Below are 25,915 nucleotides of genomic sequence, written 5' to 3' on the forward strand. Positions count from 1 at the left end.
ATGAAGGATAATTTCCATCCAACTCCATTCAACCCGCTAAGGAGTTGGGGAAACAATGTTTATTGATACTCTGAAGTTTCATCGAATGATGCAAATCTTATTAGATGTAGAGGTGAATCAAAGAAACAACACTATTGACAGCGTTCAGTGTGCGTGGTGACCAGATGTTTTCATTTAGGAACTGCTTCACCAGCAACAGGATGCTCCCGGTGTCCTAATTTGGTTTATTAATCACATACATGTAATTCACATACATGTTCGCTTTAATGCTCATTTTTCCTTTTAAACATATTTGCTGTATATGATTATGTCCCTTATTCTCCGTTCCAATCTTTCGAAACACAATTTTTTTTTTTTAATGAAACAGAGATACAGGTGATATTTTTGGAATTGCGCTTAAACCTATGATATTCTTGTGCTTTACCCATTATAACATTACTTAATAGTTTGAATATTGCATAATAAAATGCAAAATTATAATCAGAGACTCCGTGTAGTAGTTATTCATTTCGTTCCGTTTCTTTGAATAAGATATAAAGTATCGAAAAGTGCTGGGAAGGTTCTGATGTTTCTATGTTCTATGATGTACGTCCATAAAGTCACAACTTCAAACTGTAAATATGAAGAGTAGGCACTGTTGCAAATCTAAACTTCGCATAAAAGGAGTGACATCACTTATAAAATCTGCGTCAAATCCAGACTTGAGTAAACCGATGACATGCAGCAGTACGAAAACTCTGCCTGGCTCTAAATTCGTTAATAAGAGATTCTGTTTATCTCCGCATGCCGTTCCACGGATTTCCAGTAAAATATTCAGCACAGAATCAGTAGCAAATATAGAACGACATAGCTAAATCTCCTGGATATGAAAATATGGAAGTAAGTGCCACTCTTGATGAAATAACAACGAGAAGCAAATTTCCGCAAAGCGAAATAAAATTTAATTGGAATAATTCATCCTGCAGGGTCACCATGTCATCAGTTGCAGTCAGTCAATACATTTAGGTAAAATAATTCAACTTACATCGAAGCTTCTCTTGACGAGTGTGGACATGTACAGTGCTCGTTTATGACTAGAACATGACACTGAATGACCGGGAATTCCCATGAAACTGGCACAGAGAAGACAAAAATAAAAAAAAAACTGAAGCAACTTATGAAAAACATGAAATGCACAAGGAGAGCTGCACAGAAACCCAAATTTGGAAGTAGATGGGAGTAATGTGTCTCGAGAGTCAGTAATCATTACAAGAATACAGAACAAAGCATTGTCGAACTTTATTCGCAGGTTTCCTTAATTCATTTTGCTCTGTCAGAGTTACAGATTTTGTTACAGACGTGACGTCAACATCTCTTTTTTCTTGGTTTTTGCTCTTCATTCACTCCTGATTCATTATTTTAGTTCTCAATTGCCATACTAATATCCCTCGTTATTCGGAAGAGTTCATTACACAAGTTCCTTAATCCTCATTACTTGAAACAACAAAACATTGATTTGAACAAGTGGATGCCGCTTCTAGCTCGACAGAAAATCGAAAATAAATTCCTTCGTAATGTGTAGCCATAATGGATAAACTCTCCTCAAAAATTTCAATAACTGTGCAGTCTTGCAAATAATTAATAGGTCCAAGCAAACAATTAACAAACACCCTGAAAGCAAAGCCCACCACCCAATGCCTTAAACCCAGTGGAACCTAAATAAGCAAATATCGGACATGCCGAACGAACGATGTTTGCCATTAAGTTGAAACTTCGCGCTAATCAACGCCCTTCGGTCCCCTTGATGGTTTCGATGTTGTGCGTGTCGTGTGTTGCTTGTTATTATTAATTTGAGGTTGATGTACTGGTTTGTGTGAAATCACCCGTAATCACCCAATTGCAACGCGTCTCTGTATTTGTCGACAATTGCATTTTGTTTGAAGTCGCGCACGTTAAGATTGGCGGAAAAGCAAGGGAAACAGAATGGATTTGCACGGCACGCATTTGCACATCCTGTAGACTTCAAAATGACTTGAGTGGTTTTGTCTAAGTTACTTTTATTAGTCCTGCTTTTTTTTCCAGCGCTGTCCTAACCTAAGCAGTTTTTGAGTTTTTCATTATTGTGGATGAGAAATGAATTTCTCAGTATCCGAAAAATATATTACAACCTTTGAAAACATGGGATTTTCTGCATAATTTTACTTTATATCATATTTTACTAAGTAGAAATTGATGCTTCCCATCACGCGCATACTTACTCATACAAAATTTCAAATTGTTATGCGCCATTATTTGTTCACTTTGCAAAATTTTATGATGTTCCCCTAAATTTAACATTAATTTAGAAAACTGGCGATGTCCTTAACGACCAATTTTCCACATAATAAGAAACGAACATTGTACGTTGGTGGTTTTGGCGAGGAGGTCAATGAGAAAGTATTGCAAGCTGGCTTCGTACCCTTCGGTGAAATTGTTAGTATATCAATCCCGTTGGATTATGAGACGGGCAAGCATCGTGGATTTGGGTTTGTTTTTATTTTTGATCTGTTTTCTTTTCTGTAATCACAGGGGCCGCTTAGAGCTGGGAAAGCTGCTGCAAGAACAGATTTATATATAAGCTCTCCAAAATGGTTCAGATTGTAACATGAAACACTTTGGGAAGAGCTAGAGCAACCAGAAGTATTGGCACTTTCCAAAAACCCTTTACAGTCTACTTTAACTATTTATTTTTGATATCAGCAAGCCCTAATTGATCCGTTGCTTGAGTATCTGCTCTGGGATCGAATGAATGATGCAAATAGCTTGAGCATGTTAAGTGTTTCTGAACTTTAGCTAACTTTGAAACTTTGACTAAAACTTTGAACTTTGAACTTTGTTTCTGAAACTTTAGAATACCTCACCTAGATTTGTGGAATATGAACTTGCGGAGGATGCTGCTGCAGCAATAGACAATATGAATGATTCAGAATTATTTGGGCGAACAATTCGATGCAATTTTGCGCGACCGCCAAAGGCAAATGAAAGAAGCCAAAGGCCAGTATGGGCGGATGATGAATGGCTTAAAACTGTAAGTTCCAAATATGTTGGTCCTAAGAAGTGAGACATGATAGTAGTGGCAAATTTATGCCGTAATGACTGCAGGCTTTAATGTTACATTTGTGGAAAACTTTAGTGAAAAAGCACTTATGGATATTTTAGTATCTCTGTTATATGGACCAAGGGAATCTTGTACTCTTGAATGAGTGCTGAACGTTCTTAGATCTCTGTGGATCTAAGGCCTAAAATTGAAAATTGATTTCTTCCAAAAATTTCAACGAGTTCTGTTAATCACGTTAAATTTTTTTTTTAGAGTAATGCAAATTCTTAGTTTGCTTCAAAAGTAATTCCGGTTCCTTGCTGTTGCACTTTATTGTTGTGTCATATTACGTCGCAAATGTTACTTCTTATTTGTGTATTTTTTTATTGATTTATTATTTGTTGTTTATTTGTTATGTATTTCAGGAAGATGGTTTTTAGACAAAAACTAAGTTTTTTTGTTATAAGTTTCAGAAAGATGATTTTAGCAAAAATTAGATTCAACTGCACTCAAATAAATATTTGAGTTGAGAAGGACCGTCATACAGTGGAGAAAGTTCGCAGTATCAACGGATTTGATGCAGGAACTGCCAACAAGTGTAGTTGTGGTAAAAGTAACAGTGACGAAGTAGTAATTGTCGAAGCTTACAACTGAATATCAGTTTTTCTGCACTAATCTGGTATTCCAAGCAAATTAAAAAGACAAGCTGGATAAATGGGTGCCGCATAAGCTGAGAGTGATCAAAAAAATTGTTTTTTCGAAATATCGTCTTCCTTTGTTCAACAACTACGTGCAACAACTACGGACTATTTTTAATCTACTGTGATAGATGAGAAACGGATTATTATATAGGAAAGCGACGACAATCATTTGAATGATTAAACAAAAGCGAAGCCCTAACATAATTCTCAAAACCGAATTACAGCAGGAAAAAGCGTCTTTTACTGCATTAATTATTATTACATTCTAATCTTGTTGATGCTGTTGCATCCAAGATGTTTGCTCGACAGCACAACGCTCGCAAAATGTAGTTCAAAAAGTGTACAGTTCATAGTATTGCTCATCACACGTTGAACAGCCAAGGATTCGAAGTTTCGAAAGTTTTGTCTAATGTTACAATTTCTTCAAGCATTCTAGCAACTTTTCGAGAGAAAATGCTTCGAAAATTGATAAAATGCAGAAAATGTCTTCCATATTCATTGAATGCTGAAATGGGTTTCCATGCTACATGAATAAACAGCTCTCTTTCGACTAATTTCCATAGTTCTTATTTTTATTAACAAAAATATATTTAAGCCTAGTTATAAGTTTGTAACACCTATATAATGGAACTAAATTTTAGTATGGCACTGGAGAAGGTACCTCGAAAGAATATGATAAGGATAACGATGCAGTTTCTGAAGAGCCAACAGTAGGACCAGTTAGGTTGTCGCTTCCACGAGTATACCTGGGGATCAAAATTGGAATCAGGTGATTTCAAAAGACTTGTATAATATGATAAATGTTATATATAAGACTTTGCATTGACTGTTATTAAACATTGAAATATTCCCGATATATTGCCGTTACAAATCAAGTCTTTTTGATTAGTCGTACATTAACGGATGAGTTTTACGAAGAACTGCATACGTGTTCTAGAAACTGTAAAATTTTGGATAGTTCGTCACTGCAGACGACGGAATCGATGGATTAGCTTAGTGAAACAGTCATTTGACAGTTGGTATAGTTAACTTTTAACAAACTAACGATGTCAATTAGTTACATCCTTTCCTTCACTACTTCTACCCGTCATCTTTGGGGAGCATTCATTGGCTAGATCATATCTGAATATTTAACCAACTTCCAATTGCCTTGTAAATTTGTGTAGATTTCTATAGGTATATAGGAAGAATAGTGATCGAGTTGCGGTCTGATATAGTTCCAAAAACAGCGGAAAATTTTCGACAACTCTGTACAGGAGAAAGGGGCTTCGGTTACGAAGGTTTTTTTTTACTTTTGTACTTAGCTTCACTTATGCACTTCCAGCTTTTCTTTGGTAGTTCATTACACTTTTGGATGCCTTAATCGGTATAGGCAGTAATTTTTTGTTGCATTGTTTGACTCTCCGATTTCATAATCTTTTTTGCATCGAATTATATATCTTTTTAGGATCACAGTTTCATAGGATAATTCCACATTTCATGATACAAGCCGGGGATTTCATAAAGGGAGATGGAACAGGCGGAAAATCAATATACGGTTCTAAATTTGCGGATGAAAATTTCAAGGTTCAGAACTCCAAGTTTTGATTTGACACAAGACATAGTGTTCTCGATTAATTTCTTTGGTTCTCGATTAATTTCTTTGGTGTGATTTAGTCATAATGTGAAGTTTTTCATAGATTTGATTTTTTTGGTTTAATTTTCGAAACTTTTAGTTAAAGCACACTATGGCTGGGATTGTTTCGATGGCAAACTGTGGACCCGATACGAATGGTTCACAGTTTTTTATATGCACCGAAAAAACGGATTGGTTAGATAACAAGCATGTTGTTTTTGGACATGTTGTTGAAGGGATGAATATTGTCAAGCAGATCGAGCAACAAGGCAGTAAAAGCGGGAAGCCTATGATGCAGGTGTGTTGACCCTTGCCACTGATTATAAAATGTAATAACTACTAGTTATTGCGTTTTGTCGCTTTATTCATGCGTCCTTTTCTTCAGAAGAAAGTGGTTTGCTTAATATTTTATTTATGTGACGACTATTTAATACGATGTTAAAAGTCCTTTTATAAAGTGCTTATATCTGTGTTTCTGCTAATTCACAGATTATACGGTTATTATTTATACGTAGACTTTGAGCATCCTTTCGCTGGCTTCGATTTCAATTTGACGGATAATCATTCGTTCATTTCACGTTTCAGTATATCATAGTGGACTTCGCAGACCGCTAGAAGGTTTAATTTCATGTCGAAAACTGTAGCAATGCTTGTATGCGTTGTAGCCTTTCAGGTGACAATTGTGGAATGTGGTGAGCTAAAACAGGGAACGAAAAGCAGAATGGAAGCTGTGGAAGATTTGTACTCTCGATCGTCTTAAAGCATTGTTTTTCGTTGTGTTGTTCGTGTTTATGCATGCAAATTATAAACAGTTTACTATTTCTGTTACATAGCCGTCGAAGTTATGGCAGAATAAATAAATGAAAATTAGAAGACTGGTTTTCCTTCTTTAATAAGGTTTCTAACCATTAAAAATTGGTAATACCTGTTTATAAATGTGCTTCTAATAACCATGGGATACACGGAATAACTAAGTGGAAATTAATAGCGCATGTGGTTTTTCTATCAGTATCATTTTTTGAAATGCTGTTGGCAGACTAAAATATGTCTAGGAACTTGACGTTCCTCAGAAGATTAATTTTCGTTTTCGAATGGACATTTTTATGTTCATGTTGAAATTGTGCAAGTTGTAACGGTGCTGTAATCTTTCCCGTAATATGTAGTCATTGTTCTATTTTTAATACTATCAGAAAAAAAAAGGATATGTCGCGATCACGTGACAAAACCGGTGGTAATACGGAACCGATGCCATTCGTGCGAAAATTTGGCGCGGCAGCGGTTGCTGCAGCTGCCGTTAGTGAACCGACTGTTGAAACAATGGAGAACGCAGAAGAGGGCAGCAACGGAAACGTTCCAGGTTCTTTAATATCGTGATTAAGATGTGGGGTTCGGATTTTAACCAAATAGATATTTCTCTATGGCTGCACCATTTTATACGGGTGTGTTTGCTGGGAATATTTCTTGCACTTTTTCATCGCTTTCTTCATTTTTATTCTTTGTTACGGTATTTTTCCAGCAGCGTACTGCTGCTACCATGTAAAATCGGGATGTCTTTTTATGGAGAAATTGTGTTCCAGACCAAGTAGTAATCTTTCAGAACAAGTAGTAAGTCCAAGTAGTAAAAACTGTGTATTAAAAAAACAAATTGAAGTAAGTTCTTATTTCAATTTGTGCACAATATATTATTCATTCTAGAGTCCTACGCCCCAGCAATTCCGGAATATCTGTCGCCAAAACAGCGTTCCTCTCGTTCACGATCTCGTTCTCGACATAAGCGTAGGCGATCACGCTCACGGAACCACAGCAAACGTCGTTCGCGTTCTCGCGATCGACGCCATTCACGAAAGCGTAGCCACAGTAGACGCAGCCGTAGTCGTAGCAGAAAAAGTCAAAGTCGCAGTCACCGAAGAAGTCGTAGTCGAAGTAGAAGAAGCGGAAGTCACAGTAGACGAAGTCGGAGTAGAAGCAAACACAGAAGACGTAGAGGTAGGCTGAGTAATCTATTATTAGAAACTGCAAGATAAAACTATATTCAGTGATGAAAATTAGGACTGAATTTCAGATCGCACAGGATCTCCACCAAAAGGACCTGAAGAACAAAATGAAGGTCAAGAAAGTCAAGCTAATGTGAGCTTTCACGTATGCATTTAGAAGTTATTCATGGTCTTTACAACAATTTTTTGCTTTATAAGATTAAGCGGCGAACAAATTTTGATAATGGTTCTATTTTTTTTTACATGGCAACTTCGATATCGAGTGATTTATATGTGTGTTTATGTCAATTATTTATCTTTCAGTACATCGCATCATTAGAGATCTTGTCATACTTCATGATGTTATTTATAAGCTACAGAATGAAATGCATGCTGCATTTTGCTTGTTCAGAAGTTGTTTTTGCAGGCTAATGCTGCTGGTTCCACAAAATTAAAAACTGCTCAGGGTGTACTTCCAATCTTGGCACGTCCTGAAGTTGGTAAGTGGGAACAACAGTTATGAGACAGCTTCTTTTATTATCAAACAGCATTTACAAACAGAAATCCTGCTTTTCTGTATAATCGAAATATTTGCAGTTGACAAATTGAAAACTGAAGATGATGGAGCAGGTGCTGCAAATGAAACCGGTCAACTTGAAAAGAAACCTCGTAAATCGCGTTGGAGTACCAACAAGTCTTTTGTACCGGGAATGCCAACGATATTACCGTCAAATCTTAGCGATGATCAACGACAAGCTTATTTGCGTAAGGATTTATAATTCTTGTTATGGTTCCTTGCATTGTGTATTAAAATTAGTTTTAAAAGTCTTTGAAATATTTCATTATACAAGAGTTTGTGTCGATTGATCAGGTTCGTAATGTTTTTATATTTTGTTGTTTTAATTTGTTATGAATTTTATTGTCGCTGTGGATCTGGTAGAAAAATATGGTATTATTTGGACGTGCAAGTCTTATTCTATTACTAAGGATGCTACAATGCACGTTCCAGGGCACTGGAGTCGTGTTCTGGAACGCAGATTATCTGGGAGATCATAATGGAAGATCTCCACTAAAGACGAACTCATGTACATCAAAAGCATAATATTGCGCCATTCTTTGCTTTACTTTTTCTTTTCATACTTTTCTTTCAATTTCATTTAAAATTTTGAATTTTAAATTTTGAGCCAGATCGGTTGTTTCAACTGTTAATGTTTGTTGTGAACTAATAAACGGGGGAGGGTGGCCCCGTAACCACCTATTTCAGTTCAATTGGAAGTGGAAGATGCAACGCGAAAATTACGTCTTGGCGATTTCATGGGCAATCCGGATCCAGCTTTAAGGTTCATCAATCAATAAACGATAACGTTTATTGCTGCTTTGTTGACAATCAACAATTTAACACATTTCTAGCCTAGCTGAACATTTATGATGTTGATGGACGCCTTCCTCCATGCCTGTATCTGTCAGCGTCACTCATCAAGATGATGCATACCACAAGTTTTATTCAAAATTTTTCAATTTAATGAATTTTAAGTTCTTTCTTCGCATCCGTGGGCTAAGTAGGTTCAGTAGGACTATTTATGCCTTTTGATTCATTCAGTGCTGCAAGCTTTTTGGTGATTAGTGTCACTCCCTACTCGAAGGGCCTAAGAATTATAGGACTTTTGACTGCTAATTAATCGTTTAATCATTTCTATTACTTTAAGTTACAATTAGTCCCTCGCCCGTTTTAGAGCTATTTAGCGTAGAAATTCTTTAAAGAAGGAAAGTTGATAAATTTTCGGAACGTTACTTTTCTAAGCTTTCATTTTTTTTAGTGATTTTTTAGTCGAAGAAATAAGAGGAATTAGAAGTATATTTAGACGAATAATTTTTGTTAGCCATGTTGATGATCTAACTTTTGAAATACGCTATCCGTCGCCTCCACGCGCCTGAAATCTAAAAAATTGTTTTCAGGATGATTCTCTCATCTTCGCAAAGACTACTAATCTTAATCCTAATCAAATCTCTTTTTTTAGCCTTTTAGCGCCTGCTTTTCGTGAGCGGAAAATTGCTGCCGGGGAAATTCAACAGCTCAAATAAGATAATAATAATAAAATTTTCAGCTTTTGTCATTTGTGGTTACAATTAGCCTATATCAAATCAATTTTGCAGAAGTCCTTCACCGGAACCAATTTATGATGCCAGCGGTAAACGGCTGAATACCCGTGAAATACGAAAAAGACAAGAATTGGAGCAATTGCGGCACGAGAAAATCCAAGCACTGTTGAAATTAAATCCAAATTTCAAGCCACCAGCGGATTACAGGTGGCTGTTGATTTTTTTGCATACTTTACACATTCACTGTATGATTTCGGTTCAAAGGGTAAATTTGAATGGTTATGAATATTTTGATTTTTTTCAATTCTGTTACGAATGAATAAGGATGATTATTACCAAACGAAATAATAAAATTATCTGGTGGAACGTAATAATGATCGGTGTATTGTGCAACATGTTAAAGAAGAAGTTAGCAAACTTTTCTGATAACACGGAAAATTACTCCGAAATTGATTCATTATCTTCTATTATCTTCTAGAGCACCAACTATACGGTTGCATGACAAGGTTTGGATACCACAAGAAAATCATCCCGAAATTAATTTTGTTGGATTACTGATTGGTCCACGTGGAAATACTCTGAAGGCTCTGGAAGCGGAGGTTTTTTATTCATTTCACGCAAATCATAAATTATTAGGCTTAATTGACCTACTACATGATTTTTGTTGGCTTCAATCAGCTTCTCTTAGATCCTTTTTCATATTAGTAGCCGCTCTACCTGACTGATCCCCTTGAAAATGCCCTGAGAACTCTGGGAAAGTGCTTTGCTACCTGTGAGAAATGTCGGATTCCTTTTTTGAATATTCCAGACAGGTGCCAAAATTATAATTCGTGGTAAAGGCTCAGTAAAGGAAGGCAAATTGGGACGTCGTGAAGGACCAATGCCTGGTGAAAATGAACCCCTTCATGCTTATGTGACAGGCACCGATTATACGGTTATAAAAAAGGCTTGTGAAAAAGTAAGAAATTTCTAATTTTGTGCATATTATTCCTTTCAATGAAAATTTGGTCGTTAGAGTGCGAAAATATAACACGAAAAAAATCATAAGGGTTAAAAATTGTTTCCCGTTGATATTCTTGATATTTTCAGGCAGAGTTTTATGATTATCTGTTTCTGTTCCTTCATCAATCTTAAGAGTATTCAATATACATTTCATATTTCACATTTCACATTCCACATTTTGCGTGATTACAGATAAAACCAAATTTATTCATATGAAAACATTAAAGTTTAAGAAAGCGACATTTCCACCATTTTGTGTACCTTTGTGATAGATGTTGCTTTTTCATTTTTTTTTTTCATGTAAATTTGTCGTATTAACATGTAGTATTTATTGTTAATAATAATTTTAAATTTAAACTCCGATGTTTTATTGTAACGAAGTACTACGATCATTTGTGAATTTGTGAATTTTTTTTTTAGATAACATCAATTATAAATGAAGCACTGATGATACCTGATGGTCAGAATGAATTACGTAAGCTGCAGCTGAGAGAGCTTGCACTTCTGAATGGTACTCTACGACCTGAGGATTTAGCAAGTGGTGCACGATGTAGTAATTGTGGTTCCGATGAACATAAAACGTAAGCCTTCATTATAAATAATTTGTGTTTTGTAAGAATTTTTACGACCTTTAGATGCAGGATTACGGGGTTGTCAAAATTAGCCACTCTACTCATTTCCTCTTCAAAGATAATATTCACTGTGATAACCAGCATCAGCTGTTTCAAGTCCATATATTTTCGCGAAATAATTTTCAGTTGGGAATGTCCGGATGCTCCAAATGTTACTGCAAATATTATTTGTACTGCGTGTGGCGGTGCAGGGCATATTGCCAAGGATTGCAAAAATCCACGACCAGGTAGTGGAGTATTTAATGTGGGAGATGGTGGCATGGATGATGAGGTCTGTCTGTTTAAATTCTTATCTTTTGTTACATGTATTTTTTAACGATTTTTCTACCAAAATTTTTAGGAAGATGCTTCTTTTCATATCTCCCTTTTTTGCACTTCGGACACTGAATTTTTCCATAATTCCTTTTATAAACTCCTAATTGTAATTGTTTAGTACACAGCACTAATGGCTGAGTTGGGAGAAAAACCGGCTTCAAAACCATATGGTGCTCCAGGAAAAGTAGGCTTAGGAACTGGAAGCGCAGGATCTGGTTACAAGGTTTCTGGCTTTTTCATCGTTTCCTAGGCATTTCTTTTTTAAATGATGAAGTGTCTCAAAATCATGTTTGCGTGCAGACCTGTTGGTATTGTAAATTTAAGAAGATGAAGCATTAGGCAGTCGCGCTGTTGACCAGTTTATAATAAGGAAAATACAAATAATTTTCTTGCTGTTATTAAGCCGGTGAATTACTGATGCATCATTTTGCGCAGTAGCATGCGAATGATGTTTCAGATAATTGACTTCAGGAAGTTATTTTATGTTTGCCAACTTTCATTTGCCATAGTAAATGGTTAAAACCACATGTATTGCAGAGAATATTCGGACAGTCCTAGTGTTTTGCGAAATTTCATATTAGTTCGTAGTTCGCTTCGACGGTTAACTAATCCATATAAATGTTCATTTTTCATGTCTTTGAAATATAGGAACAGATGAACTGATACAGATGATGAAATGATGGGATGCTAAAATTGTTGCTATTTACTACCGATCTAATATTATTATTTACAGCCAAAGAATTATTCGCTACCGTCGGGTACACCAATCGTTCGAATCAATTTAGCAAGACAAGAAGGTATTGCGCTTTCATATACATATATACATATATATAATGTATGATTATGCTGGCTATTTTTCCTTCCGGTTAGTTCGGATTATGAGGAAAAGTCATTTTATGAGCTGAAACAGATTATAATTGGGAGTGGATATGTTGTATCACGCGGTGGACTGTGACATTATTTCGGATGATAAGAATTGGAGTGCTTCGGTGCTCTTCATATTTCAATTTTTTTCAATACTTTATGACATACGTTTCATAGTGGTATACTTTATGATATATGTTTCGTAGTAGTAGAATTTTTAACCTATCCTTATGGACAACAATGTCATGCCACATCATTTTTCTGAAATTGAGAGGCAGAAATCCTTATCAGTAGCATGTAAATTTTGTTTAATAAAGTAATTAAGACATTAGATCTAGTCAGCTTTATTGTGAATATTTATAGCAGTACTTTTATTATTCTTTAGGAAGATTATTTTTGTACTGTGAGGTGAATATAATTTTTACTGTGAGGTGAATATAGTATTGGCAATTTCCATCGAGATCATTTCAGGTATGGAGGGATATTCTTCAAAAAGTGGTACACAACCACCTTTGGGCAGCAGCAGTGTATCTGGATCAACTGAAGGTATTCACTTTTTCAATACACCACGACCACGGCCAACATATGTGCCTAATGCCGCTGCTTGGGGTTCACCAGCAGGACGTGGTTGGGGTGGTGTACCGCCACCGCCGACGAGCCGATATCCTATGCCCGTTCCACCGCCACCACCACCAATGTCGCTTGGACTTGGCTTCATGCCTCCACCACCACCACCACCAGCTCCGGTACCAAAAATGGATTTATCAAGCTTGTTGGCACCACCTGCTCCTCCTCCACCCCCACCGTCATGAGTGTTATTTTGGTTAACTTTTGATGGTACAAATTGAGATTTTTTGAAGCGTGACAATATATATGTGTATTTAATGATATATGAAAAAGGACATCAAATTTTCCGAATAACAGACGAATTAAAAATTAACGAATATTTGCTCTCATGAATTTCAAATTAATCGTTCTTCAGCATTTCTTTTTGGTTTTCCTAACTTTGTTAGGTTATATGAATTGACCGATTTGTTGATTTGTGATGATTACTTTTATTATATTTTATGCTTTTTTCGTTACCCTTTCAAGAGATAATATTTTCGGTTGTTTTACAAATTAATTGTTTTACTGATTGTTTTTTTAAGCATTTGCACTCGAAATAACAGATGTCTGTTATTGACATTGAGTAAAATTTTTCTGTTATAGACACTAAATAAAATTTTTCGGTCATTGGTGATAAGTGTATCCTCAAACTGTACGGCTGTAATTTTCTGTCGATATATGCTTTATATAGATCACTGTTGCCCAACTGGTGGTATACAAGAAATAAAAGAATCGTGAGGACGGTGGCGCGATGAGTTAACAGACAGGAGCTTGTTTTTTTTTTTATTTTTATTTTTTTTATTTATATTTTATTTGAAATTAAGCTGATTTGTTGTGGACGAAAGGGGTTTATTAGCTTGTTAAATTGTACCTAAGAAATCCCATTGTGAGGTCATTCACTGTTAACATATATCATCCTCTTAATTTTTTGTTTAGCATATAGGAGGTCATCGTCCTGTCTGGTCGATTCTCTCTCTATCCCTCGTTGTTACTTTAATCTTGCAGTAATTTCTAACGTAATTTTAATTTCGTGATCCGGCAGTCTGGAGGAGAAGCCCATTAAGGGGCTATTTTATTTTCAGAAAATAGGGCGTTGCGAAAACAGTGCGTTATACGCACCATCTTTTTTGGAAACGATGCTTCGAAGCCATTAAAATTAAAACGCCCATTAGAAACGGGTACGTTCTAATTTATCCGACTGACTACCAGAATCCTTTGGAAGAAAATTAGAGAATTTGAAAAAGCTGGAGTGATTGAGCGAGCTATCGGATTGAGTTACTGACTGCTCAAGCTTTTTGATTTGGTGACCTACTTTTGGGGGAGTGATTTAACATTCCAGACACATTGGCTTAGCTGCCAGACTAGAGGTTCTTTACAGAATTTGACATTTGCATGTAAGCTTGATTAACAGATTGGAAAAAGTTTAGAACAAAGTACATTGCAACATCTAAACATTGCAATTAAAATTATTAAGAAATTGGAAGATTGGATTTGAATAAATGATTCATCACGTTAGGTATCGAGATATTTATTTTAATTTTGTGTAACAAATCATTTATACTGAGAAATATTTTTTTCTGAATTCTAATTAAAATAATTCATGGCATTTTTTCGTCTTTGCCAACAGTTAGCCTATTTTGTGGATATTTCCGTACATTTAAATAAGCTGAACTTGCGGTTAATAGGTTCTGAAAACGAAATTTAGAAGACGTGGACAACATTTTTTGCGAGTAAACTTCTTGCCTTTATTTGCAAATTTCAATTATGAATAAGTAAGGTTGTCGAAAACAGTCATCCTCCGTTTGCGACATTGAAATCAGTGGTCGCTGCTAAAAAGTATCTATATGACAACATCAGAAGTCATCTGCGAATGCCGATTTATGAATCCCATCGTTGCTCCTCGGAAAATAACCAAACCGAATCGAGAAGTGTATAAAAGCTGATTCACAATCCTTTTGTTAAACAGGTTGCAGAAGAAATCCAGGAAGTCCTTATTGATTTCCAAAGCGATAGAAACTGCTAGAGTGCCTTTAAATCAGTTCCTCTAAAAGAGTTCTGATGTAAAAAAATAATTTCATACTCTACAATTCAGGGAATCGCCTTGCGTTATCTTATGATTTCTACAACTTATCCATGCTAACAAGGGTTTTCTGCTTTGCTTGCAATTAAAAACAAAGAAGTCGAATTGAAGCAAGTGATGATATGTGCGTAGCTTGAACATGTGCCTCAGAATTACTCAACTTGTAAAGAAGATGCAATTTCAAATATCATATTGATGGAAACAGATTGAATTTTCTACTAAAAGTGTTCACTTCTTTGTATTATATTACTCCAAGTTTAATTAATAAGTCAAGAATTTTGATCAAAGTTTATTCTCAAATTAACAGAATTTATTATTTTTGAGCTTTGTGGTTCCTGCTACAAGTAAAAAAGCCAAAAGGGTTCCTGGTCATGAAAAACATTGGAAACTACTAGTCTGTTTGGAGAATTGGCATTGTTAAAATCAAATTATGCTAAAAATTGTACAGGAAAGTATATTAGTGGGCGGAGGACGATATGTTTACTTCAAGTGTGGCTATTTATTTCAGGTTGTTTGTCGCATAGGTTTATTGGAAAACTTTTTTTCATGGCTTCCCAACTTTCAAAGTGATTTCAGAAAATAAAATATGCTACCATCTGCTATTGGCAGCTGGAACTCTGAAATTTGAATCGAGTGAGATTTGCTGGGTGACAAATTTTGACGTAAGTAAAAATCCTTGAAGCTCTAAAGAGATGAAATTTGTTCTCCGGATGATAAGTTTTTTTAGCAGGATTTTTGAGAGTTGCTTAACTACAAGATATGATTTGTTGAAAACAACCGAGGAAATGCTTGAAACTATCGAAGCGTGAAACAGTGACGTAACTGTTTTCAACTACAAGGAAAAAGAGATCTGATCAAGCAAATCGGTCAGACAAGAATGAATGATTGGCTACATGCCGGATCCAGTTGTGCATTGTGTATTTCAGGATTTGTTAAAAAAATTGGTTACGACGATTCAAAGTTATCAACAAATGATTGTTGTGGATGTTCCAGCAGATCACAACCCTTGTAAACATAAAACGTTGCACAAGACTTCGTGTTCGGGTTCCATACTGGAAAATGCATTTGGAAAAGTGCATAAAATTATTAATATTAAAGTAAACAACCAATACCTGAGGAAGTGAAGGCCAGCAAAGAAACCATGAATCAAAGAAATTGCTAGTTATAATACGAAAGTTACAAAAATTTTCTGTCTTTAAAAATGTATTGCCAGGTCTCAGATCCCAAGTCTTATTTAGTTTATCATATTATATTGTTTACTGGTGGGATGGGATTACTGCACATTTTTATCATTAGCACAAACAGTCCTGAGATGTTAGCATTGCACTCAAACTACCAAGAAGTCATTATAGAATGAATGGATACGAATTTCTCTTAATTTTTGTTCCCAGCAGGAGAAATTTAATTTGCATCAAAGTGCATCGTTCGATTGATAAGTACATTTGGAAGTGAGGAACGATGATACGATGGGTGTAGCTGTGGGATGTAGCTGCGGATAAAGGAGAAACAGTTGATATTTATTTCTTTGAAAGGTTAACCCTTATTCTATTAGCCGGACTTATATCACGGAACTTTATCGAAAATTGATAATAATATGCATTATCAAATTCGTTAATGAAAACTTAATTTATATAGGTGGGGATATTATTTGTTTACTTCTTATGATTACTAAAATAAAAGCGCTTTGCTAGGTAGTGTGATGACAATTTTTTATTATCAGTGATAGTTCATTTCCTTAAGTTGAAACTATGCTGTCTCGCTTGCATTCTTAACAGCAAAAAAAAAAGAAAAATATAGGTGTTTCTGTGCAAAAATAAGCTGAATATTTACCGTGGCATATTGCCTTTTAAATTTCATTGACTTTTTGCATTTCACTTTTCTATTTCTGAAATTAATTGCTCTCAGTTTCCGATACTGACTATTTCTTGGGAAAAACGAAAAGTCTTATTCAACATCAAACCTTCGGATAAATTATTAGTTAAACCGAATAATCGGAAATATATTTATTGCCTTTATTTTTCATATATGAAAAATTTTTTGCATCCATCGGGACAATATTTTTTAATTGAAATAAATGTCATTATAGAACAGCATAGATCATGCTGTTAGGATAATTTCTTCTGCTAAGCCATTTGTTGTAAATTATTAGTAATGAAGATTGTTAATTGATTTTTTCTTCTCTACCGTTCAATGAAATCGAATTTTAGATGAGGAAATAGAGGTATTCATTGTATGACCAATTGTTTATTGCCAGATATTATCATTTTTTAATAGATCAGGAATATCTAAAATGAAGGAATTAGTGATTAGTTCTAAAAAATAAATAATTCATGGAGTGGTGAGCCGATTTCCGCTGATCTTGATACCTACTAATTAAGTGGTAAATCAACTTCTGAAAATTGTTTATTACTTTTTAATAGCAACTTATTCTCGCATTGCAAACATGTAAAATTTTAAATTCAACATTAAAATCCTTACAGAAGCTATGAAAACAAATAAAACATACGGTAATATTTATAATGGTTCATTATTGAGTAGGTAAACGATCAGTAACTATCAGAATATAGTTTTGGATAACGGAATATTTAAAAGTGGATAAAATAAACAAGTAAATGAAGATGTAATGCATAAGAGAATTTATTTTTATGCGACAAGATAGTGACACTACATTTATCATAGTTTCTTAGTTCACGTACTAATAAAATTAGCTGTTATCATTTTTGACTGGCTAACTTCATTTTCTATTTTTGTAAACATGCTGATGTTTGATCATTTGCGGCAAATTGCAGGTGATGTAACGACCATTTAAAATAATAATAACCTTTGTGTAGCTGAATTAAATTTTGATCTCACTAGGTACCGTAGTTAACCATGCCGAATATTATTTCGCTTTTATTTCTTCATTATTAAGCTATTTTTCATTCTCAGCAATCAAGATAATTGTAGTATCACCAAAACCGTTATTATTTAAGCATGTATTAAAACATCTCCGGAATTAACAACTAACTTCTAATCCTCCTAATCCATATCGAATTTTTCCATGCACTTTTTTGCGGATATTTAAAAACAAAATTTACCGTTTCTTTTCTTTTCTTTTTTTTTTTTGATGATTTCAAGAACTTGCAACATTTCTTCGTTTTTACTTCGATGTAATCTGATGAAAATAAATTTTCTGCGAATATTGCTAACACTTCTTGATGGGTGATGATATTTCGCGGAATCTTCCATTTATGACTGATCAAAGACTTTTAGGGAATATTCATTAGAATTCAAGTTTTTAACTGATATTCCATCAACAATTCGGCTATAGTGGCTAGATTAAAAAAATAGTTTGAATAACTTTACTCACTCATGGAAATAGTCAAATGAAGAAAGTCATGATTCCTGAGAGGGACGGAATCTTGATATTCCGAATAAATTCAATTTTTTTAATAACAAGCTATAAAAAATCAAAGAAACAACGTTGCGTTGCTAGGAGAGTCGTTATTCGGTCAGTAATATTCGATTATAAAGCTTATCAAGCATCACTTCATTGCTTTTTGTAATGAGTTAAATGAATTACTTCTATATTTCTGAGTGGCTATGTGTTAAGTGAAGGCAGATGGTTAAGAATATCACTTTTTCTAATACGTTAAAAAAAAATCAAAGAAATGCTACTCCTCGCTACTGATAATAATCAGTTTTTGTTGGCTTCAAAATTTGTATTTAGTTTTTTTTCTTTTTTGTTCTAGTATTTTTTTTAAAAAGCATGGACTTTTCTCTACTTTACCGGAAAGAGGTATTTCTGTACCTCATTTAAACCACCTGTTACTTTACATTTATCTGATTAACTTATCTGCTGGAATCAGTTGTACAAGGGAATTAATAGTATTTTAAGTAAAATCCGACAAGGCTAGTTGTTTTATAAGTTCCAGTAAGAATATTTAAGTTCAGCCATTTAAAAAACAAAAAAAGAAAAAATAACAAAACAAGAAATCAGGATTTAGAAGAATGCATTCAAAAGATATAATCACTGTTTGTGGACAATCTTCGCTAATATATTGGAATACTGATAAGCAGCTTTAATTTTATTTTTATTACTGTTTATTTTTTAGAAAATAAATTTTCCTTCACTTAGGGAGAAAATTTTCAGAAGCATATATCCATCACATCCTGAAACTGCTATATATTATCATTTCCATCCTACAATGATATCTGGGCAGTAAAAAGTATATGCTTAAGTTCCCCTAGATATTAAAGAGTTAAAGGAATGAGTCGTTGCATTATAACAATCTAACGAACGCTTTTTCTGAAATATTTATTGAGGATAGTTTTTTTCACAATGTAGTAAGAACGAATTTTGAAAGTTTAGTTCTCAAATAAATTCAAAAAATTGAACATTCACTGCCATGAAAACATTAAACAGATAAAAGCATGTTTCAGTATAAAAAAAAGCAAGAGGAAGTGACATTTAAAAAGAGGATATCTGCTTCTTGCACTATAATCCCTTCTTTAGCGTTCATTTTTTATTTCTTCAAAATCTTACTGTTATTTCTCATCTCTCCACATCCCCATATGAAACTTACTTATGACGTAATCGTCATACCAATCAAGCTCTAAATATTTCAATTTTTAGAAGGAAAAGATTGCATATCAAAATGCTTGGTTGTGCTAATGAAATTGGAATCAGTTTAAAAAAAAGCAAACTCAGGGCTGGATTTATTGCGTCACTAAGCTAAAGCTTTACTGGGCCAATCATATTCCATTACGTCAAAGATATTTCTTCTTTCAACATATTTGCTATAGAATGTAAAGAAATCCTTGCCAACAATTGTCATTATGCTAATTATTAACGACTGGAGTTCAAGACAATGGAAAGTCAAAGTAATATGAGAGACTGAGGGAAGGTGAAACAAACTTGGTAGAAATAATCATTGCAAATCATCGAAGATCGAATTAACAAGGTCAGTTCAGATATATTAAGCCTGTAACTCAGCATATTACATCAGCATATTACAAACCATTATTTAATACGCTAACCAAGCGAACACGGTTTAATCCTTGTTCAAAATATACCTTGTATTCAACAATTTCAATTAAAAATTTATCCACAATTGTGTCACATCCGGCACTATTACGAATCAAACAATCAATTAAATGCATCGATCAGTATAATGCAGTTCGTGCTATAAAAAATAATTCTGGAATTATAAGCTTTTTTTTCAGGATGATAACAAAGTTTTCAATTTATATCGCAGGGGGAATTGTGGTTTTTATTCTCAACATGTTCTATTTTATTGCACTCGTTCGAACTAGAACAAATCGTGAACGATACGGTCTTATAGGAATGGAGGTTTGATGATTTTTCAACAACTTCCAATGTGAAACCCCTCGTAGTGCAGATTTTGCAATTCACATTTTTGACCCACCAATTATGAAAGAACTCATAACAACAAATCTCCAAATCACAAAAGGAAACAGTAGCCTTTTTTCCAACATATCCTATAATTCAGGGTGCTTTCTAAAACAAACAAAGTGATGCTACAGTTTCTCCATCGAAGGCATTTGCAACTTACAAATGAATAAACCTTACAAAACTTCACATTCCAGTTTTTTGCTGATGGTTTAATGGGATTTGCGATAACAGTAGCCGGTGCGACACGTAACGCTCAGATTCTTTTGGGAAGTCAAAATGATACAGTTCCAAGACTAGTTTGTGTGATTATGCCACATAATGTTATTTTAGCGTGGTTAGTAAATCTTTCATAACTTTCGTTTTGAGCTTATTCAAATTTCCAGTAGTAAAATAATTTTTCAGTTGTGATATCTGAAGAAACAAAAAAGTAAATTTTCAAGAAAAAAAAGACCATTTTAATTATGTGAATAATACAAGTACAGTAAAGTTTTGACCATATTTTTTGATGAATTTTTTGATATAAAAGTTACCGTACATAAAAATAAAGATACACAATATGTTTTTTCTTCGTCCATAATAGCCCTGTATTTCAATTTCGATATACTACGATCTTCCCACAACATATAACGATATATCGGCACATATCAATGGGAAATTACTTTTCTTTATTGGTAAATAGATACAATACGAAAACCACACAGGAAATCTAACTCCTACTATACTCGATCTGATTCTTTTTCTTATTGAAATCTTCAATACCATCAACTCGGTTTTTGTGGTGTGGACTAAACCTCCCATCTTTTGAATAACTCTCAATTAATGAGTTCATTAACGCTCTCATGTGCCACTTCCGGTAACATCGACCTGACAAGGTTGTCACTACCAGTAGAGGAATTGTAACAACGATCATTGCTCCTCAGAACGCCCTTTTATACCACTTTCTCCTTTTTTGCCCGCCCACTTCTAGCGTCTTTAGCTTTTGTTTCCTTTGTTTTAAGCTTTATGGGCTGCATTCTTATTCCACACTTTTGTTGCTCAAACTAATGATATTACAAACAAAATTACCATTTGCGCTGCGTACAAAAGAGATTTGGTTCTCGGCTACTTTGACAGAATCACGGCTGCAGGCTTTGATAATGCTGATTGTTACTGCATTAGATAGAGAACTAGTGATTTATTCAGATGATAATTAGCAAAAGAATTTAGGACAGAACCGATGACCGCCATATCAATGCTTGTAGTCAGTATCGACCGGTTAATTTCAATCGTCAAACCAATTTTGTATTATAAAAAGATGCTAGACATCCAGCATTATTTGGTAAGATTGACTTGCATTTTATATGTGAAGAAATGCTGATTGCTGAAATACTTGTCGAAAAGAAGAGGAAGAAAACGACAGCATGGTTCATCGGCTACTGAAGTCCGGGATTTCTTGCTGGTGATATGAAGCATAACCGCTTGGTATTATTTTCTAGGCCAAAAGAGTTTGTATTAGAAAGTTGAAGTTGAAAATATTGCAACATCAACTCGTAATTTAATACCACAAATGTCATAATACTTTTAAATTACTCATTAATGGAAAAAATTGTGTTTCAGATAGCTGGCAGCAATTTATCAATTCTGCTATTGATATCTGGAAGTGTATTTTGTTCATATCTGAATAATACCGAAGTTCATTCTTTCTGTTGGTTAGCGTCGTGGAATTTTTTGGAATGAACTTTATAAATGAAATAAAACGAGAGTGAATGAAATTAATTAAATCACTGACAGATAATATTTGGAATATCTCCAAAATTTTTCGCTGTTTTTTTACATTAAGTTAGAATGCAAGTCAGGAATATGAAAATAAACTTATTCCACTGCTTTAATTTATCTCTCTCATTTATGATTGATAGAATTTAAAATAAATCTTCCCAGTCTTACACATAACTCTACAAGGTCAAACTCCAAAGCATATTTATAGGACACCAAATAGTCGATGTCCAATATTCAATAGGATATTCTACGGCACACGGATTAGTGCAGCTGCTGGAAGTGTTATACTTTACATTATCACTTTGTTCATCGTGCGACGATACAGCAGAAGGATAAAAGAGAAGCAGGTTTCCGTTTTTTTCTAATTTACTATATGAGTTAAAGTCATTTCAGGTGGAATTAAGCGGTCGATTAGACGAAGATCGAACAAGAACTGAGATTTTTGAGTGTTCATTTTGCACTTCTTACACAGCAAACTTGGAGACTTTTCAACTGAAGTTCCTTTACTGAGGAACAAACTATTCTTTTGTATTACCATCCATTATGAACAGTAATTATTAATTCTTGAACTCAATATTTTTAGGATTTTGGATCAGTAAACATAAACAAGCGTCAACTGAACTTTACAAAAACAGTAGGTTTGTCGTGTTTTGCGACTGCTGGCCTATACGTTCTGCCTATGATTGTGGCATTCCTTGAGGCGAGTAATGAAATTATACCGAATTCTGTCTATTCAACAATTGTTATCATTTCATTTTTAAATTCCTTCTCCAAAACAGTTATCGTTGGCTGTCGTTTACCTGAAATCCGAGAAGCCGTCATTGATTTAATGCCAGGTGTATTTCGTAAGTAAGTAGATTTCAAATGTGTTTATAGTCTATTTGTATTGAAGCATACCATATTTTTTAATCCTGCTAATGGCTAACCTAAAGTTTGCATTATAAAATGATGGGTAACATTCTTAGCAGAGTCAACGTTCTTAGCATCCAGGATCACTTTGTCAAGTTTTGATCTCAGGTCCTAGGGCTCAAAGAGTTAGCTTACTAATTTACTGGCGGAGTAGTCAAAATAGTAGGTAATGGATAAATGCCACCAAAAGTAGCTCCTTAATTTTAATGTCCAATAATATTTGATTTTTGCGGAAGCCATGAAAAACTGAATTTTTTCTTTGATAATCACTACGTAACGTATTAACAGAATTTTTTAACATAGGAAAAGAAAGGAAGTTATTTTGTGATTTTTGAACTGTTTTTTTTTCTTTTTGGCTTAGCTGAGTTACAAATAAGTTGCAAACTAATTAAACTCGATTGAATAAAAGTTCTCTTCAAGTTCAATTAATACGAAATCATTATATCGGCTTGTCGATGTCTATAATGCAGGTTTGGAATACATAAAACACAAACTGCGAAGGTCATCGAATTCAAGATTCAACAACACTCTACAAAGGCTGGCTGTTAGCAGTGATACCTCAATACCCTAGACGGATTTTTTGATTTTTCTTTTGAAGTATATTGTTCTGAGTTCTTCTCCTTTTTTCAGGTAATATAATATTTCTTCTGCAGTTCAGAAACAGTAAAAATTTATGGATGATTTTTTTAAGATATCATTAAAAAATTGAATCGAAATTTATCACTAGTAATGAAATGTTTTATTTTGTACTGGGCATTATTGTTCTAAAACCGTACTTTCTGACTTTGACTTTGCTATTTACCTTTAGCATCTACACTATTTTGCAGTCAAGTGAGACTTACACGATATTTCGTTTGAAGGTTTTTGGCAGAATCTTAAAAATAATTCTCCACTTATTTCTTAATTTTCAATTATTTTCTAATTTCTTTTTCATTGTATGCTATATTGTCTCCAAAATTCGTGCCTTTCAATTCCAAAATGTCTGCACTGCCAAAAAATAATTGAAGTATCTGTTGGTGGATTCAGTAACGGATCTGCTTCTAATCGCAGTTTTAATTGATTCCCTTTTTGCTGGATAAATTTACCGTGTTATCTAACAACAATTGTTTCTGCATCATTATCGTTTGATACAGTGAAGAATTAATTGTCATTTAACATCCTTGATAAGAGTTAAACACTAGTACATTTACTTTTCCGTAATTTTCAGATATTTTCTCGTATATATCCATCAATCTGAACTGTTCAAAAATGTTTTCATGAAAATTTCCACCTACCACCATTTAATTGTATCATTCACGAACTGCTCAAATAGCATGGTATTGAAAGTCATTTTTTATGGATACTTTTATATATTGAGAAACGCAGGAAATGTAAAATTTTTGTTTTTTAGAATAGTTCAACTAATGAGCGAACTCACATCAGTATTGTTCTTCTTGGAAACGGTTTTTGAATTCCTTTCATTTCATTTCAGTCGATTTTACGCATTATAGGTTTATATCATTGATATACATTTTTAGAGCTTATAGTATTGTATACGGATGTTTTGGTATCATAAAATACATTTAGACTCTTTACATTCTTGCCTGAAATGTGTAATACTGGCATGAAATTAACTAAATGAGCTCGTTCACTCATTTCTCAGATCGCAAGAGTATTTATCTTGTCGATAACAAACTATAATCAGAAATTAGAAAAGGAAAATTCATTTGCCTTGATCATTGTTAGAAAGAAAACGAGGTATTTTAAAAGATGTATTTGCGATTAGATTAGTCTATACGAAGAAATTAGTCTGTACGAAGAAACAAAAGGATTTTTAATTAATTAGCGAAGGCGAAAAGAGAAAATACGACTTGGTGGAGTTTTGAAGTGCATTTTCCACTTTCTTTCTACCTTCCATTGAACTGACTGACTCCACCTAGTCAAGCGCGCTGTGCCTCACAACGAGTTTGAATTTCCTTCTCCACTTCACTCTGATATTGCGAAATATCGCCCATATAAATTGCAAACTCTGATACTCCGATATTTTGTTCTCTTTGCAATTAGCGCACATTTGTGGCCATATAATGAGTTATACTGACAAGTACGGAAAATCCTTCACAATTTGAATATGTCATTCAGCTGTGATATCAAGCAGTGAGACAAATTTCCTGAAATCCTAAGCTGCAAGCACATAGTTATAAATTAGCAGTCAAAAGCTACTGACTAATGAGCCAAAGAATTATGTGTTACTGGACTATGTCATTGACAAAGTCGATGATTTCCAGTAAAAAATACCCTGCTCAGAGTTAAATGGTCGATTAAAGATAGAGTGCCTAGTAAAAACAATCAGCCTTAGTATACCAAGTTATATCATAAACTTCTTTCTTCTGGAGCCAGTCATATAGCTCACTTGGCATGCCTTTTTTCTAGCCCTTTTATGTCCCAACGGAAATAATAATATTAAAAATTTCTACCATTTTTTGCGAAATCAAATTTGACACTACGTAACTAACAATTTTGTTTGACATCTTGAAATCTAAATCATCCAGTCCCTAAGCAATTTGGTATATGCTGCTACATACACTCTCGAAAAATACAAATAAGAAAAAATGAAACTCGTAGACACAAAATTTGACAGTTAATCAAGGCGAGATAAGAGGATTAATTGAACTTCGAACTGAATCCATCCTACGTAAGATTTTCATAACGTCCCAGTCACTGTAACATAGTGGACTGTGCGAAGATGTTGGAGTGTACTGGACTATCCGTGCAATGGGGGAAGTGTGATGCTTCCGCGGGACTTCTGAGTGTTGTCGTGTAGGAGTAAAGGGTGAAGGGGTGTGATCGTGTTTGAATAAGTAAGGAATGTAATCACGTATCACTCTAGCGGTATCAAGTGTGAAAGAACACGAAGTACACTTGCACTCGACTAGA

General features: G+C 34.3%; 3 protein-coding genes across 3 annotated transcripts; all 3 read left to right on the top strand.

Annotated features, from left to right (window-relative positions):
- Positions 1 to 2,334: 2,334 nt before the first annotated feature.
- On the top strand, positions 2,335 to 6,230 carry LOAG_00807 (cytosolic cyclophilin; the record flags this gene model as incomplete). Its single annotated transcript, XM_003136347.2, has 7 exons — positions 2,335 to 2,504; positions 2,884 to 3,046; positions 4,398 to 4,525; positions 4,933 to 5,036; positions 5,204 to 5,322; positions 5,472 to 5,669; positions 6,045 to 6,230. 7 exons carry the CDS (start codon positions 2,335 to 2,337, stop codon positions 6,129 to 6,131), a joined length of 969 nt encoding a protein of 322 aa, XP_003136395.1. The 3' UTR covers positions 6,132 to 6,230.
- A 323-nt stretch (positions 6,231 to 6,553) lies between these two features.
- LOAG_00808 (hypothetical protein) lies at positions 6,554 to 13,490 on the top strand. The gene is made up of 14 exons (XM_003136348.2): positions 6,554 to 6,728; positions 7,067 to 7,357; positions 7,434 to 7,498; positions 7,772 to 7,844; positions 7,942 to 8,109; positions 8,609 to 8,684; positions 9,499 to 9,651; positions 9,923 to 10,043; positions 10,253 to 10,402; positions 10,867 to 11,027; positions 11,205 to 11,349; positions 11,512 to 11,616; positions 12,127 to 12,190; positions 12,729 to 13,490. The coding sequence occupies exons 1-14, from the start codon at positions 6,575 to 6,577 to the stop codon at positions 13,067 to 13,069; spliced, it is 2,067 nt and encodes a 688-aa protein (XP_003136396.1). The 5' UTR covers positions 6,554 to 6,574; the 3' UTR covers positions 13,070 to 13,490.
- Positions 13,491 to 20,550: 7,060 nt separating this feature from the next.
- LOAG_00809 (hypothetical protein) lies at positions 20,551 to 22,946 on the top strand (the record flags this gene model as incomplete). The annotated part of the gene is made up of 5 exons (XM_003136349.1): positions 20,551 to 20,672; positions 21,545 to 21,656; positions 21,935 to 22,026; positions 22,302 to 22,440; positions 22,677 to 22,946. 5 exons carry the CDS (start codon positions 20,551 to 20,553, stop codon positions 22,944 to 22,946), a joined length of 735 nt encoding a protein of 244 aa, XP_003136397.1.
- Between the last annotated feature and the right edge of the window lie 2,969 nt (positions 22,947 to 25,915).

Source organism: Loa loa (assembly GCF_000183805.2).
Source record: "Loa loa unplaced genomic scaffold supercont3.8, whole genome shotgun sequence".
NCBI lineage: Eukaryota > Metazoa > Nematoda > Chromadorea > Rhabditida > Onchocercidae > Loa > Loa loa.

Coding starts and splice junctions, on each gene's coding strand:
- LOAG_00808 (XM_003136348.2), top strand. CDS start 6,575: ATGTCGCGATCACGTGACAAAACCGGTGGTAATACGGAACCGATGCCA. Junction 7,358..7,433: donor CAAACACAGAAGACGTAGAG/GTAGGCTGAGTA, acceptor ACTGAATTTCAG/ATCGCACAGGATCTCCACCA. Junction 10,403..10,866: donor TAAAAAAGGCTTGTGAAAAA/GTAAGAAATTTC, acceptor TTTTTTTTTTAG/ATAACATCAATTATAAATGA.